The sequence below is a fragment of the Lissotriton helveticus genome, chromosome 2_1 (assembly GCF_964261635.1).
Source record: "Lissotriton helveticus chromosome 2_1, aLisHel1.1, whole genome shotgun sequence".
Classification (NCBI taxonomy): domain Eukaryota; kingdom Metazoa; phylum Chordata; class Amphibia; order Caudata; family Salamandridae; genus Lissotriton; species Lissotriton helveticus.
The window spans coordinates 285172131-285189130 of NC_136059.1; the positions used below are offsets into that span (position 1 = coordinate 285172131).

At 45.5% G+C, this 17000-nt stretch overlaps 1 protein-coding gene across 1 annotated transcript in view; it reads right to left on the reverse strand.

The window, feature by feature from the left end:
- The window catches only part of CCDC68 (coiled-coil domain containing 68), a 219396-nt gene that overhangs the window by 82466 nt on the left and 119930 nt on the right, over nucleotides 1-17000 (reverse strand). The window contains exon 9 of the mRNA XM_078674823.1: nucleotides 6169-6252. Coding sequence (XP_078530949.1) covers nucleotides 6169-6252 — 84 coding nt within the window. The remainder of the gene's footprint in view (nucleotides 1-6168; nucleotides 6253-17000) is intronic.

The window sequence follows — 17000 nt, forward strand, 5'->3', positions numbered from 1 at the left end:
CAGTGTTCCAAGCAGACTTAACTTAGACACCATAGAAACAACTTTAACAACAACTTTATTTAAAGTTTTATATCCCCTGGAAGGGATTCGCCATACTGAACATGTTAGATTTTATGCATTGCTCATCAAAAAAATGAGTCAACAGCAGATTGCAACTTGCAACCAATATTGTTGCCTAAATCTGCACATACATTACATCACTAATCCCCCTGCAGAAGGAACCAGTTAAGCCTCATTCACTCTCTCCGAAATACTTTGTGAAGTTTCCTCAATACAACTCTATTATAGCCCATTTTTCTGTGAGGTGCACCAGTTAAGGAGGTCGGGAAACAATCTGTTGCATTTGACATAGGTATGAAAGACAGACCATGTTTTGTCGTATCTGGGTATCGTAACTGCAAAAGCATAGCTAAACGTTCCATGGCATGAATATTCAATATTTTAGCCCTTCACACACCCAGTACCAGCAGAGTTGGGTTTTGCCAGTATTGTGCCACAATAAGATGGGCTGCTAAAGGCACTAAAGTAAGTAATCAGATTGTGGAAGAAGAGAGGGGGTTATCTCTTTGTCGTCCACCATGCCGTGCAGGGCCATCAGCGGCTGCATAGGGAGAGTTATATTCACAATGTCCTGTATGATCCAGAACGCTTGGATCATTCCCACCACAATTATATAAATTAAAAAAATAATAAATCAAAAACAAACAGATAAGAAAGACGGGTGGCACGCTTCTTGTGAAAGAACAGGGGTGAAAGTAAAAATAATTCAATCAAAGCCATTAATCTTGTTGTTATTTGGCACGGTTCATACAAAAAACACAAACAGTTAAAAAATATATGGGTTGCACGCAGCCTGTGAAATAATGTGGGTGGAAGTAACAAATATGAAAGCAGCGATGGAGCGATTACTCTGGATGTCTTTGAAAGTAAACGGTATGCAGCATTAACACAAAAAAATTAATTCAAAGCATCAACGTGGAAGGGGATAGGTAGAGAGTCCACGGGAAATTGATAAGAGACATGGAAAGGAGAACGGCTTACATCCAATAATAACTATGGAAAGCAAACTGGCAAGCCCACTGACCAATCAGAAGTGAAGGCGGGATGCAAGTCCCTTTTATATAAAATACAATAGATTTCACAAGCACAGCATAAGGGCTGTGTAGGCAAAACCTAAAAAGGAAGTATTGAAGAGAAATAAAGACATTTGTCCTTGTTACGCCTTGGTCTGGCAGGCCAACCATTTTGAAGCAATCTCAGACGGACTGACATTAGTAAATATAAGATTACGTCAAAATCAACGGATGGATGCATGGTAATGCCCATGCACCACCCATGGATCTCCTCCATGATGCAAAGTAGCGCAAGGCAGCACTATGCGCTGCATTGTGTTACATTGTGTTCACTACACCACACAAAGCCCATGAACTGGCTTAGGAAATCCCAGATAAGGAATTGCATTGAGACAACTCGCATCACACAAGGACAACGTAGGTCCTTAGTATTTGGGGTCTTAATTTTTAGCGTCCAATTTCAAATTCCTTTACATATACAGAACTTTTTACAAAATTTCTATTTTACATTTTGCTTCTTTATCTATACTTCCATATTCTGTTAATATTATTTAATTTTCGAAGCAGTCACGGATGCCTGACTAGGCTTCGCAGACCGCCAGGGGTCCGATCACCACAGGTTAAGAACCACTGTGCCAGTGAGTTGCTTGGCGATCCCCAGTAGAGGGTGTTCCCATAGCCTAACTTGCTGTTGACTGGGGAGCGGGTTTTGTTTTTCCATTGCTGCTTGGCAGCCATTTGAAGACCTGCCTCAGCACCTTCAGGGTGTGGAAGCAGGATGCCTTGACTGCATTAACTTGTGCGGTCATATCCAGTTTCCTCTTGATAATTATTCTGAGGTTTATGACATGACTGCTGAGTGTGGGTCTGAGTTTGGCCAGCCACCGGTTAGAGTCCCATGGTGAGGTGTTCTTGCCAAAAACCACTACTTCGGTCTTGTCAATATTGAGCTTTAGATAGCAGGCATTCATTCAGTTAGCGACTTTGGTCATGCAGCAGGTGAACTTGTTTCTTGCACTGGGGGTCTTGTCCAAGAGGAAGAGTCCATCTACTCTTTCTTCTGAGCTTTGGCTAAACAAAACAAACACTGATAATATCAATAGGTCTGGTTTTCTTGTAATGAGCACTTCTACATTGACTGGAGAATTTGTGGTATGTGATTCTGTAGAGTTGAGAGTAACAGGAGAATGAGCTAAATACTGTACAAATGGATATATGAGCGAGTGCATTGCTGGAGAAAAGAGTGACTGTGTGCATGGGTGGATAAACAGGCAAATGAATGGACATTTGGCTGCAAAAAAGTATGTGTATTGATGAATCGGAGTTGAGGAGTGGGTTGATGGAAAATGGGACTGGCTAAAAATGTTCACACAGCTTCGGGATATGGCGTGCTATCAACATAGCAAGACATAGGGGTCTGTTCTTCAACCCATCAAACATTGTTTGTATTCATTATCCACCACTTTATTTGAATGCTACGCAGCTGCTGCTTATGCAAGGGGCGGGCCACAAGCCCCAGTTCTCTTTGCGGCAGGGGGGCCGCAGGATGCAGCCGGCTGTTTTCACGCCAGGAGGCGCTTGTCAAAAACCCACCAGGACTCTCGCTGTGCAGGAGACTTTGTTGCTGCTTCTGCAAGGGGCGGACTACAATTCCCAATTCTCTTCATGGCAGGGAGCTGCAGGATGCAGGACACTGCCAGCTGTTTATGCGCCAGGATGAACTTGTCAAAAACCCACCAGGGCTCCCGCTGTGCGGGAGCTGCAGGTGCTGCTTGAGTAAGGGGTGGACTACAAGCCCCAGTTCTCTTCATGGCAGAGAGCGCAGGACACTACTGGCTGTTTTCACGCCAGAAGGCGCTTGTCAAAATCCCACCACAGGCTCCGGCACCGTGAGTCGTGCCCGGGCAAAGACCGGCCTAGAGTGGGCTCGTCTGAACCTGTCCGTGGCCGACTGAGGCTGGGCCGCGCCCCTTGGTTTTGCCATAAGGACTAAGATACTGCGTGCTTCTTTATTTTGTTATAATCCTGAATCCTGGCAGTGTCCTCTATTCTCCAGAGCTGGCAGTCTTGCTTCTTTTTGTGATCTGTGCTAGTGTGTGAGTACATTCAAGCCATGAATGTAAACATTATGTCACAAATAACCACTATTATGTCCAAACATTCTAACATCAGGTTAATGTCAGGACTGAGCTTGATATTTTTGTTGTGGGGTGCAGTGGTGGGTAGGATAGCTTCTCAGTAGTCCAACAGTGAAACCTTTTCTTGAACCGGAATAAAGATATGACTAGAGTACACTAAAAGTAAGATAGACTTTGGGTAGATGATTGAGTGGTATACTGTCAGTCATTATATATTTGAGGGGCTGGACCTCAGAAAACACATGAATGGGGTAGACAGGGTAATGTATGGAGTTACACTAAGTACATTGGGAGGGCACCTCCTAAAGCAGGAAAATACAGTTGACTTAGGCTATCCGAAAAGAGCGGTGTACTGCGTGGACCCCGGGAGGAGGGTAGGAAGCACTGCTAGGCCAAGAGATGGAAAGATGGGGAAAAAAGTAATTTGTACCTTGAGAAAAATGTGGGACACAGAATTTCATATGGGAGGGAAAGGGTTACGAGTCTGACAATAATATGGTAGCCCCTGCCGCCAACTCCCCTCTGCAGCTGGAGGATAGAGAAGTGCATATCTTCTGCCCCACTATTTCATCCTTGGACAGCTGCATGACTCTGGATGCAAACGGTGCACACCTTTAACTGCTATGGTTTCTTGGGACTCTTCCTCATATCCTGCGGTATTTGAACAGTGATTACATGCCACATCCAGGCATTTAAAACCTCTGCAACCTCCCGATCTTTAATCCCACGAAACCTGTGCATGCTCATCTCTCCCTACGCTCTCATAACTGGCCACGCCCTCATCCTAGTAGTCCACCTTTACCTTCCTAGGCCACAGGGTTAAACTGCCCTATAATACAAAACCTGGCAGTGCCAGGAGGGCTGGTCTGACAGGTTAGATGTGGGCAGGGTTTGTGGCTTTTTGGTGGGTCTGTTTTATGGTCTGGTGTGCCGGTTTTTACTGGTGATTTCCCTGGTATTACTAAAAACTTTGACTACAGCAAGCACAAATACATGCAATCTGCCATACCGTGCAAAACACCTATACAGAGTGTCTGTATAAGTTCCGAATGAAGGTCTGCTGTCCAATGCAGGTTTCCGTCTCAGCCTTCACTGCTGTTCACAATGAAGCACAAAGCATCCCAGCTTGTTAATATTAAGGAGGTGGACACCCGGACTTTGTTGGATTTTCCCACAATGATTCTTGGTCCTTGGACTTCAAAGGCTAATCCGAGCCTGCAACCGGTAGACATGGCTCTACCGGATCTCCTCGTGATAGCCGAAAATGTTATTGTTGTCTCTCATTCCAGCCATCTAGCCTTTAGGAAACTACTAAAATCTTGGCTCTTCCCTTAAGTGTTGCTATGTTTTTTTTTTTTTGCAGTTACTGCCTTAGCGCTGGGATTCCCCTGCTGTAGCTACGCGCTTAACAAATGCTGTTTTCATTTCATTTCATTCCATACATGGGGGCTCGGTCTCTTTCCTGAGGGGCACATGGGTCACAATCCAACCAGCCGAAGCACCTCCAGTTGTCCCCTGCTTTCTGGCAACCTCGAGACAAATTCGACAATCTCGATCTACGCAAGCATTGGCCCTTTGTTTTCTTTAGCACATTCGAGACCTTCGACAAAACCCTACATATGGCATGGACTTTCCGTTTATCCTTTCCCCTTCTCTCCTATGTTCTGTCCATTCCCTCCCCTAATGATACTCATGGTACACCTTGCACGTCTGTTCTTATCGCTTATGTACCTAACACATAAGACAAGCGGTCTCTTTGTCTGCATTCACAGATGTAATAGATATATTTTCGTTGTATTTAGATTAATATTGTATACTCATACGAGTGAGCAAACAGTATTAGATTGTAGTGAGCTACCCGGCCAGGGCTCGGCTCCATGCGGGTGGACGCAGGGCCGGACTGGGAACCAAAACCGACCCTGGCTAAGTGCTCGACCAGCCCCCCTTCCGCTCTCTGCCAGGGCCGGTTTTCGGCCGATTTTGTTACAGGGCCGATTTTGCAGCTATGCTGCAAAAACGGCCTTGTAACAAAAACGGCCCCCAAACCGGCCCCCACCCGTGCGGCTCACCGGAGGATTGCCCGGTGCCCGCTATGGCCAGTCCGGCCCTGGGTGGACGGCGTCCCCCCACTTATTTTACCAGGAGCGCAATTACGGGAGCAAATGGAGCCAGGCATTCACTTTTAGCCTCTCTGGGGCGAGATCGGAGCTCATTCAGAACGCTGCTCACGCTCTGGCTTCTCTGATGCAATCGCATCTAAGGGGTGAGCGAGAGGAGGCAATGAGTGAGGGTGCGAGTCACCTGTCGTGACGTCAGCGTCCCCCCACTTCTTTTTTTAGGACTTGTGCCCTGCACCCGGCCCTTCCTATATTTTGTAGTACATTCACCCTCCTGAGCCGGGCGCGGACCAGGAGCTATAAATAAAGTGTGACGTCAGTGCTCGTGGCTGACGGCTCGGACAGAGCTCCTGTGTGGATGTCCTCTTATTTACTGTGCCCCCAATATTAGGCCCAAATAGTTATTGCCCGACTCCCCTGACCCCCTTTTACAATGATGATCGTTACATATTCTCTTTCCATTACTTATGCATTGTGGTATTTTTCCTTCTATGCCTGGCAAGAGCTATGTAACATCTGAATGTTTCTATATTTCTTTTAAATGACAATAAACTATTTTAAACTAACAATATATATATATAGTAATAATAACGAGGTGGCCAGTTTGCGCCTCGCTTGACTACAACCGTATTGAGAATACCTCGCAGCGAAGAGTACGTGCCCCCCCCCCAGGTGTAGGGCACCCTTCAGCTATATCTCTAATGTGCTTTAAAATTCAAAATCACACGAATGTAAACTTACAAAAGGGTACAGGGGATTGTTAAAACGTTAAACATTTAAATCTTTAAAAAAAATGACCAACGGACACAAAGAGCAGAGTCAAGCGCGTGGTCTCCTTACCTGCGCTTCAAGCGTCTGAATCTTCTCCTGTAAATGATCAATGGTTTCATCTTGTTTTTGAAGCTCGTTATTCAAGTCTTCAATCTGTGAACAAAAACACTCAGATGTAGGTTTTTTTCCCTCCAGTTTTTTTAATAGCACGAGCCAAGCCCAAGGGCATTCATAGCAGAACCAAATCACCTTACACATTTATTTTCCATTTTAGGCACTGGTAGATTTGTTCAGAATCACAAAATGTTACACCGTTCAAGCCTGGACTTTTGGCTGGTGTTGAAAAAAAAATATCTATTGAACTATTCACATGTGAGAACACTGCCACCCTGTGGACATAACTGAAAACATCGCCGAATGTAATTGCTGCTAAGGCCAAAGACTAAACCAGTCAAGTTACATACACACTTACACCCGCTCCCGTAAAATGACATTAAAATTAGACTGGTGTCCGATCTTTTTCTTTCTTTTTCCTCTTCCCTCTTCCTCCACTCATGTATATTCCATGCTCCATGTAAATATATATATTTTTTATACAATAAAAAGTTACAGAAATCCCAAAAAAAATTAGACCGGTGTCCCAACTGGTGTTCATGGATATTACTAGAGTAGGTTTACCACAATATTCATATACAAATACCGGCTCTTAAAGGATTGTGATTCTGGAGGGGTTCAGATATGTATGGCATTTGAAAGCGTTTGTGTTAATTCTTCTTTGCTCCTATTTGGCAAGGTAATTCTTTCGGAGTTGCGTTAACAAATATTTAGAAATAGTCCATATAGCGCTGAAATACTGTTGACCCTTTGAAATAATTTTAAAGTTACGCTTATATTTCAAAGAGATAACATTTCGTTTCTTTTGTTGTATATTTATAAGTTTTTTTTAACCACTTGTCACTTAAAAATGGCGGGAAGACACTGGCCAGTTCCGACGGCAGAGTGGGATCGGAGCCAAAAGGCAAACAATACGGCGCTCATTTCAAGGTGAATAATTTTCTCATATCCAGGTGAGTGACTCGTCGTCACGGAGTAAGCTCTGGGGACTATCACTGGAGAGTTTCATTCCCCAATTCTGGATAAATCAAGCCAGAGCTGCCAATAGGCATTCCATGTAGGGCACCAAACAAGACCGACCATTTGCCCCAGATTATAGTGGGAGCGACCAGCAAAGAAAGATACATTTAACATTTTAAAAGAAGTGAGCCTCAACAGAACCCTCCCTGTACCACTTGTCACTTCAGAACTGAATATGTGGGGGGGGGGGGCAACCAAAGAAGCCACTCCTTTTAGGCAATCATCGCTTCTCTCAAACTCAATTTCGGTTAACCGAGGTTTAGAACCCCCAACGCAAGGTGAGAACAAGTGCTAATTGTGCCTTATTTAGACTAAAAGCTGTCACCTCTCTTGAAGCGGACATTGTAAAATGGAACAAAATGACTTTAGTGTTTCCATCCATGCCCTCCACTGTTTTTACATGTGCCCCACTAAGACGCATCACAGCCTTCTCCCTTCGCATACTTCTAGAGAAATGAATGTACCGACTGGCGATCACTGAAGATGTGTAGTTTTCCATCAACTGTAAATTTTAGCAGAAAGGGCTACAGTGTAACACAGATTGTGTTTTTTATATTTCATGCAAATGATGGGTGAGCCTCCTGAACAGTTACAGTAAAATCTGGCAAAAGCGAGATGTAGACCTGGATAATTTAAGAATACTTTCTCCCGAGCTAGCCTTAGTAAAACATTCTGGTCTATATAATACAAAAAGCGAGCAATAATGACCCAGGGCAGTGCCTGTGATGCTGGCCTTGTAACCAGTGACCTGTGGGCATGCTCTACAATAAAGGCAGAGGAGTAACTGGACCTGTCAAACAAGTCAGAGAGAAGGGACCAAACAAAGAACTCCATGTTCCCGGTGTTTGTAGACTCGAGAGTGGTAGCAGTTCCGATGTTGTTCTGTTGTGGTCTTGCCTCTAGGTCTTTAGTGTTAGCTCATGAATTAAGGAACCTTTTCTAGTGTGAGGCTTTTCTCATTGTACATTTTCAATGTCTGACCCATGGTGCTCCGTCTGGTCCATCCTGAAAGCCTGTTTAGTGAGACATTCTGTCATACAGTCCATGAGCAAAGAGAGTCTAAATCTTTCAATTAGTAAATCACTATATCTTATGTTGTTTAGTATGGATGTGATGTCCTGGTCTTCATCTAAACTATAAGGGTTTGGGAGGAGGAGGGTTCTCGTCTCTGGCAGATTTGGACCTTTATCAGTTGTGCTGGCAAACAGTCTGTGCTCAAATAACATCTTAGATTGTTGTGGTTGATGTTCTCCATTGTTATACAGTGAAGAAATTGTGTTCACCTACAAGCTGAAATAGACTTAATATATGCAGGACTCACAGATGCTGGACCACTAGATTAAGCATTGGTATTTCAACAGTTGCAGCAAGGAGTTATATATATTTTACACCTGCTAGATGAGTAATTCAGCTCAGAAGATCACAAGTCCACCCAAGGCACAAGGGTCTCCTACAGCAATGCCACGTATTGTATTCAAAGGTAGTAAGAGGTCGAATGACTTCACCGTAATCACAGCACAAGATTATTTCTGATTTCGGGCCTGGATCCTCACTCAAGTATAGGCTTACACCAAAGCCAACCAACATGCAATTGCCAGTCCAGCCACCACAGCCACGCCCTTCCAAGGATTAGCACCATTTAATCAGCACTGTGCCCACCTCCGCCGCGCCACTACTAGGATCTTGGTCACTGCTGGAATCTCCAAGCTTCAGTTAGGTGACGAGGGTCTCCGCCCACCAGTTATCAGCAGTGCAGTAGCTCAAGTCCACCCACGTTTGACCCTCAATCCAGATACACAGAGTCGCCGTTCTCTGGTCATGTACCAGGCTGTTTCAGGCCATCCCCGCCTCAAGATCTTCTCTCATGAGGCTCACCATGGCATAAGTGACAATGTAGACAGGTTCCAGCAGCCAAGGTGGATTCAGAGTCTCACACGGATGGCAGGGTTCAGTGTAGGAACACTCCCCCAATAAGTTTAATCACAAGGGACCGTCAAAATGGCCCTTCGTGATGCAGATATGTTATGGAGCAATGCTAGAGCACCGCCATCTTCAAACTTGGCAGACTCTTCCGCCCTCTCTTACAGTTGTCAACCTCACTATGAATAAAAACGTTACACATGTGCTGAAGGCCTCTCTCCATCTAGCAGATAAATGACTAAATTTTGTCTTTGACCTCAGTCATTATTAGGAAGTGCTTCTTTTTTGGAGAACTGCTTGCTATGTGCTGCAGAAGAGCATTGATCTTGTTTAAAAAAAAAAAAAAAAAAAGTTCAATATGACTGGACCAGCAAGATAGCACAGGTTTATGGAAAAGGAACCCATTGTCTTTCCATCCTCAAAGGTGATATCTATTCAAGTCTTTCAATACTAGAAATCCCAGGTCATGCCTGGAGATAAGCAGGTGAGTTTAGAGGCAGAGATTTAGCTCCTTTGGATGTGAACAGCTTCATATTTCTAATGATGACTTTGGTGCCTTACTGGTGTTATGAGATCTTTACGCTGCCTTTGATACAGTGACTCACAGCATTCAGTAACCTCGACTGATCAAGGGGGCAAGATTCCCCACCTCACCTAGCAACAGCCTCAAGCCATTTCCGGCCGATAGAATATCACAAATTACTCTGACCTCAACTATATAAACTCCAGCGTTACAGACCAGTCTAGTGATATCAGGTTCACATTGACTAAAGATCACAGTTATAAGCATAAGATTAATTTGGATCCAATTGTTAAGGAAATGTGTCAAAGTTGTGAAGAAATGGAAACACTGACTGCCACAGATAGTGGGTTAATCTAGTAAAGATGGCAATTCTTCATAAAGTCTTGTACTTGTAAAATACATTACCATTATAGGTCTCTGCTGACGTCTTGGTTTGATTGGACACAACAGTCTCCATCATATGTAGGCAATGGGAGCCATGCAGTGCAATGCAACATAGGGACAGGATCTGCCAAATGTTTGGTTATATATCACTTGGCTGCCGGGGTCAAATTTGTTAAACATATTGAGGGGGATGCACCAATTAATGCCTCTATGTATGCAGTATTGTTCAATACCGTCAAGCCATTTAATTCATTGCGATTTATTAACTGCAGATTCCATCCCAGATGCTAACATTTTAAGGCTATAGAGTTGTTTGCCAGAGTATGATGGAATATTACAAAATTCCGGAAAGTACCCAGAGAGCAAAGAATGGGTGTGCAGTCTCTTGCTTCCAGCCATTTTCAAAGTTAGCTCCCACAATGGTTGGAAATATGCCAATCTGCAGTTTGTACATCAACAATTTGAATAATCAAGCCTGAAAAGGTTTTCAGTAATGCAAGAGAAACAAAGAATAACTAGTAGATTTTAAAATACTGGACATTGTGAACTTCTTTAATTCAAACCTCAGTCCTGCATGAAGTTCATCCATGCAACTGTTTATAAATCTGTTTCGCCATAGGTTAGTTCTAGACATTTCTGTTCTATATGGAACTTGAGAAACGCAATATCTGCCAACAAAGAAACATGGGTTACCAAATGGTCCGAAAGACTGTCTAAGAAAGTGGGTTATTAGTTGGGAACTATGTGGGTCCTTCTCATGTAACAAGTCTGCACCCTTCCGTCTACTGAGAAAGTTCTAGTACTCGACTTTCTCAGAGTCGCGAGGCAGAGCAGTCAAAGCCCTACTCAGGGGAGGTGGTGCGAGCTAGTGCGCAAGTGTGCAGGCACACAACAAAAGACCCAATCAGTCATTGTCCAGCCAGTGCTTTTACTTACAAAAACACTTTATTACACACAACTCAATACTACACATTTATTACAAATATTTACATATTGACAGGCTGAAATACCTTTGGGGACACCTTCCTAACAATTCACACACCTGGCCAGCTATGGGCCGTAAAATCAAACTCCCCCCCCCCCCCCCCCCAAAAAAAAAATATACTAGACACCATATAACGGGGTGTAGTTATCAATAGGGCAGGCCTACTGGCTTTGTCAGAGTGTCAACATATTAATTAAAGCAAAATGTCAATAAGGGTGGTAACATTTATAGTGACATTCATTAAGACACATACCTAAGTGAGGCTTCGTTTGGTGCCACTGCATTCCCCCGCCCCCCCCTCTCCAGGAGATACATCCGTGGGCACCTGGTACAGTCATCTGTGTTCTTCAGACCCTAGGAATATGAAGGTAATGGGGTTCCAGGGGATGACTAAATAGGATAGCACGATATCGCTCATTGAAAAAAATTCTGGTCACAGCAGTTCTTGCATCGGTGCCCGGGAACAACAAAGTAAAGAACCGGGGGGATGCCATATACCCCTCCCTGGCCACCGAGGACATTGGAAAGCTTTGGGAGTGGGATAGCACATGCACCCAGCGGTACTCAAGAAGGGTACTTCTCTTCTCCTGCTGTTTTCTCTAGACACATTTGGCCATTTTGGATGGTACTGGCTTCTTTTCATTCGTGGTGACAGGCTCTTCCGTCCGGCACCTGGTCTTATCAGCGTGGGGTCACCTCCAGCAGCACCCCACAGCCTTCAATGTAGAATACACTCTTTGCTCAAACTCTTCTGTGCCCATGTCCTCCTTTGGCCTCTTGAAGGGTGCTTGTGTGTTAGCAGAAGTCGTGGCCTACCCTCTGATAAGAGTTAACCATCTACAGGCCCAGATCTCAGCAGTTCCAGGGGTACACTTTCTTTCCAAGATACCCCAGCAGGTCCATCCCTCAAAGGGTGTAAAGCAGGCCAGTGCCTCTGGCCCTGGAGCGGTGAATCCATACCTTCCCTCTTTTTTCTCCTTGGGGTGAGTCTTCCGAGGCCTGGGCAAAGTAAAATGTAAATATAATATGTGGATTCCTTCCCAAAGCACAAGCAGAGACCAAAAGAGTTAGAGTGGTTGCCAACATACAGCACCATCACTCCCTGGACTCGGGCAACAGATGGGTGACCCCATCGAGGAACTCAGAGGAGACGCCCATGGGGTCGGAGGAACCTCAAGACTGAATGGAAGACACGACCATGCTTGTTTTCATCCCAGTAACAGCAGACATTATTGTTTAAAGTTTGTCTGATTCTGGGTAAAGCCTATGGGGGGAGGGGGGGTATCTGGCAACCTGGCGTGCCAGACTCGGCGATGCCTGCCAGGGTCGGCAGAAGTAACATTGCCAAAAGAACATTCCCCCTCAGTATCCTAGTACAAATTTCTCTGGTGGTGCAAATGACGTTTCAGGTTGATATGGTGGGGAGACTGACAACTCAGGCATTGGGAGGCGGGTACTTCTAGATCCGTGGCACAAGTGGGTTGAGGGGACGGGGGGAGTTCTAGAGGCATGCTGAGTCACACTTTACTTACAGAACCCCTGCACATAGATCATTTCATATGGCGATGCATCACCACGTACCGCCCACCCTGGTCTCATACTCAAGGTGTTATCCTGGAGTGTGAACAGCCTGATGTAATCCTACGACAGGAAACCCACTTGCAGGGTGTTGACCCACAGCAAATATACGGAGTGGGAATTCCAGTGCCTAAGTCTCCTGACCCAAATATTGGTGGACTCAACATGGATAAACCAAACATGTGAACCAAATATAGATGGACTCACTTGGGTGCCAGGCGGTGGTGTGTGGATGATGGAATGCGGGAATCCTGTTACAAGCATCCTGGTATTTTCCCTCAGGGTTGCAGACTAAGGAGATGGACAAAATGGTAAGATGGGTAGTGAAGATGCCGGAAGCTCTTCTTGCGATTGGTGGGGATCTTATTTTGACGCTAAATGCAGACTTCGATAGGAAAACATTGTCTGGGACTAGACACCCTTTGTATTCCCATCTCGCTTCCTTCCTTGAGTCCAGGGGGATGGGAGATGGGTGGCAGCAGGGACACCCTGGGACTAGAATATACACTTACACTTCCAACCAACTAAAGTCAATGTCCAGACTGTACCACTTCTGACACCATGCAACCACCTGCACAGATTTTGTCACACTGATATCTTGCACCTCGCCCTTACAGACACACTTGAAGACAGTCACTGGGGGAGCAGCGGGAGAGTGAAGGTTGGAACCCTGGGAGCGGTCACAGTGGGTTACAGTGAAACAGATTCAAGAATCCACAGATCAATACTTTAAGGAAAAGAGTGGCTCAGTGGCATCTAAGATCGATTTGTGGGATGCTTATAAGGCCATAATACAAGGGCAACTGATAGGACATGCAGCGAGAAAACATAGGGAAAGGGCACAGGGAATTGGTATCTAGGTTGCTACACAGAGGTGGAACATAATAATGCCCCCATTCAGAGATTGGCCACCAAGATAGAAGGAATGAGGTAGGACCTGCGTAACATGGTTTACCAGGAGACGACACGGTTTTAGGTGAAACAAGGTAGACTATGAATTGGAGAACAAGGTAAGTAAATTATTAGTGTTGCTGTCCAAAAGAGAGCAAGGACAAAGGTGGATATATGCCACCTCATGAGGTGTGAGGGGGGCAGAGACTCTGGCTGCAATGGCCCAGGCCTTGGCCATACAACTGCCTGGCCTGTACTAGATGCCGGAAGGAATGCAGCTGTCCCACCTGCAGAACTTCAACGTCCAGACGCCCAAACTCCAGGATAAAGCGAGTTGCTTCCTGGAAATGGACCTTAAGGAAATGGAAATTTGACGCCCTAGTACAGATAAACAGCAGCAAATCCCCAGGCCCCAATGGCCTACCACCTGAATTTTTCAAATGTATCAAATCCAACATAGTGGGTCCGATCCAGGCAATGTTAAATAAAGCCAAGAAGGAGGGTGTTCTGTCCCACAATTTGTGACAGGCTACTATTGTCACAATCTTTAAGAAGGGGAAGCAGAGGTAGGCATGTACCTCATATAGGCCAATCTCCCTCCTAAATATAGAAACCAAAGTATTGGCGAAGTTGTTAGCCAACCGCTTAATGCAGCGGGTAGACACACTGATGGCACATGACCTATCTGTCTTTATGTCCTATAGAGTCACAAGGTATTAACTTGCGTAGGCTGGTCTGCTGTCTGGCTCGGTGTGACCAAATTAATGAGACAGCTATTCTGCTACTGTTTGATGACAAAAAGGCATTCAACTTAGTTGAGTGGCCCTGTTTAATGGAACCACTCCAAAAAATGGGGCTAAGCCCCTCCTTCCTGGCTTGGGTGAAGTTGCTATTCACAAACCCCATTGTAAGAGTTGAAGCAAATGAGACTTTCTCCGAAGAATTACAACTTGACAGAGGCACCCGTCAGCATTGTCCATTGCCCCCTCTCCTCTTTGCTTTGGCGATTGAGTCCATAGCCTACTGGCTACGGAAGTATACACTTATAAAGGGCATTCGATGAACGTGGAGTGGGAGGACTTGTCTGTCTCTATGTGAACAATATCCTGCTATACCTGTCTGACCCTAATTGCTATATTCCTAGGGTGTTTGAGATGTTAAAGGTATTTGGCTCCTATTTGGGGAGCCACATTAACTGGCACAAATCAATTGCATTTGCCCTGAAGGTGAGTGCAGTGGCACTTGCTTGCTGAGAGTGGCACTATTCCTGCGAAAATTGCGGCAGCACGTCTAGCGACCTATGAATACTTTCCCTACTGATGAAAGAGGAATCTAGAAACACGTGTCTAGGGATACGCTTGAAGAGAATACTGGCACTGGCCAATGAACTACGAGAACTGTGTATTGAGCGAATAACACCGAACCACATCAACCATGATGCAAAGAGGTAATTCAGCTGTGACGTGTCAAGCGATGTGCTCCAACCCCCTTTGTTGACTGTTTAAAATGGCTCTCGTGAGCCGCGAGCTGACGAGCTTAGGGGCACTTGCTTGCTGAGAGTGGCACTATTCCTGAGAAAATTGCGGCAGCACGTCTAGCGACCTATGAATACTTTCCCTACTGATGAAAGAGGAATCTAGAAACACGTGTCTAGGGATACGCTTGAAGAGAATACTGACACTGGCCAATGAACTACGAGAACTGTGTATTACGCGAATAAAACTGAACCGCATCAACCATGATGCAAAGAGGTAATTCAGCTGTGACGTGTCAAGCGATGTGCTCCAACCCCCTTTGTTGACTGTTTAAAATGGCTCTTGTGAGCCGCGAGCTGACGAGCTCAGCGGCACTTGCTTGCTGAGAGTGGCACTATTCCTGCGAAAATTGCGGCAGCACGTCTAGCGACCTATGAATACTTTCCCTACTGATGAAAGAGGAATCTAGAAACACGTGTCTAGGGATACACTTGGAGAATACTGGCACTGGCCAATGAACTACGAGAACTGTGTATTGAGCGAATAAAACTGAACCACATCAACCATGATGCAAAGAGGTAATTCAGCTGTGACATGTCAAGCGATGTGCTCCAACCCCCTTTGTTGACTGTTTAAAATGGCTCTCGTGAGCCGCGAGCTGACGAGCTCAGGGGCACTTGCTTGCTGAGAGTGGCACTATTCCTGAGAAAATTGCGGCAGCATGTCTAGCGACCTATGAATACTTTCCCTACTGATGAAAGAGGAATCTAGAAACACGTGTCTAGGGATACGCTTGAAGAGAATACGGACACTGTCCAATGAACTACGAGAACTGTGTATTGAGCGAATAACACTGAACCACATCAACCATGATGCAAAGAGGTAATTCAGCTGTGACGTGTCAAGCGATGTGCTCCAACCCCCTTTGTTGACAGGATATGGCACAAAGCATTCTGGCCCCTGGGCTGGAAAGGCAAGTTGGCCACGGAAACATCACTGTGGGATTCATCGTTCCTGAAGGGGCTGTGGGCTGAAGCGGGAAATAGGAAAAGGGACCAATTAGGGATATCAAAAGTAGGAGACATCTGGCTGAACAGCAGGGAGTCAGCTTCTCCAGTACCAGCAATTAAATTTTTTCCTGCAAGATCATAGGGAGATGTTACGGGAGGCACTGGAGGAAGCCCCTATGGAATACAGAGTCTTGGGGGCCCCCTTGACAAGTCACGCAGAGTCCCATTTGTACTCCTCCCTCTTGCATAACAGCCTTCCTCCCCTGCAGGAACTCAGGGATAAATGGGAGTGCGACTTGGGTAGGTTGGAGGACTATGTCGGGGGGGGGGTGATGTGTCGCTACTCCCAAGGAGGTAGCCAAAAGAGCAGGCATCCACCTCGTTCAGCTAAATATTCTGCACAGAGTATATTATACGAGAACCAGATTTTTCTGCACAGGACAAATTGACACGGATCTCTGATTAAGGAGCACCATGATCACACATTATGAGGGTGCCCTAAAATACAGGTGTTCTCGGGCATAAAATAGGCCACAGGACTTCTGCATTCTTGGAGTTCACACTAGAACTCACCCCACAACTGATCACCCTAGGCATATGGGGAGACAGCCAAAGGACCGCTATACACTTCTGTTCTGCAACATTGCCTTTAGGGTGGCGACATCAGTCGTGGTTTGAAATTGGGGGTAGGACAGCATCCCATCGCTATGTGCATTTCAATCGAATGTAGACTAGTGCATGAGGGCTTAGAAACTAGTGTACCAGGCCAGGGGATGCCCAAGAAAAGTGAAAAAAATATATTTGGAGCCTGGAGAGCCAGCAAAGATGCTGGGTCACCACTATAGAGTCAAAAGGGCAAGAGGGGTGGGGAGAGGCTCCAGAGGAAGGGATGGACATGGAGAACTCACAACAAACAGAGGTAGAGCAGGCGTTACCCACAAGATGGGGAGTTGTTTGTATTCCACTGCAAGTGTGTCAACTGCTGTTGGATAACATCGATA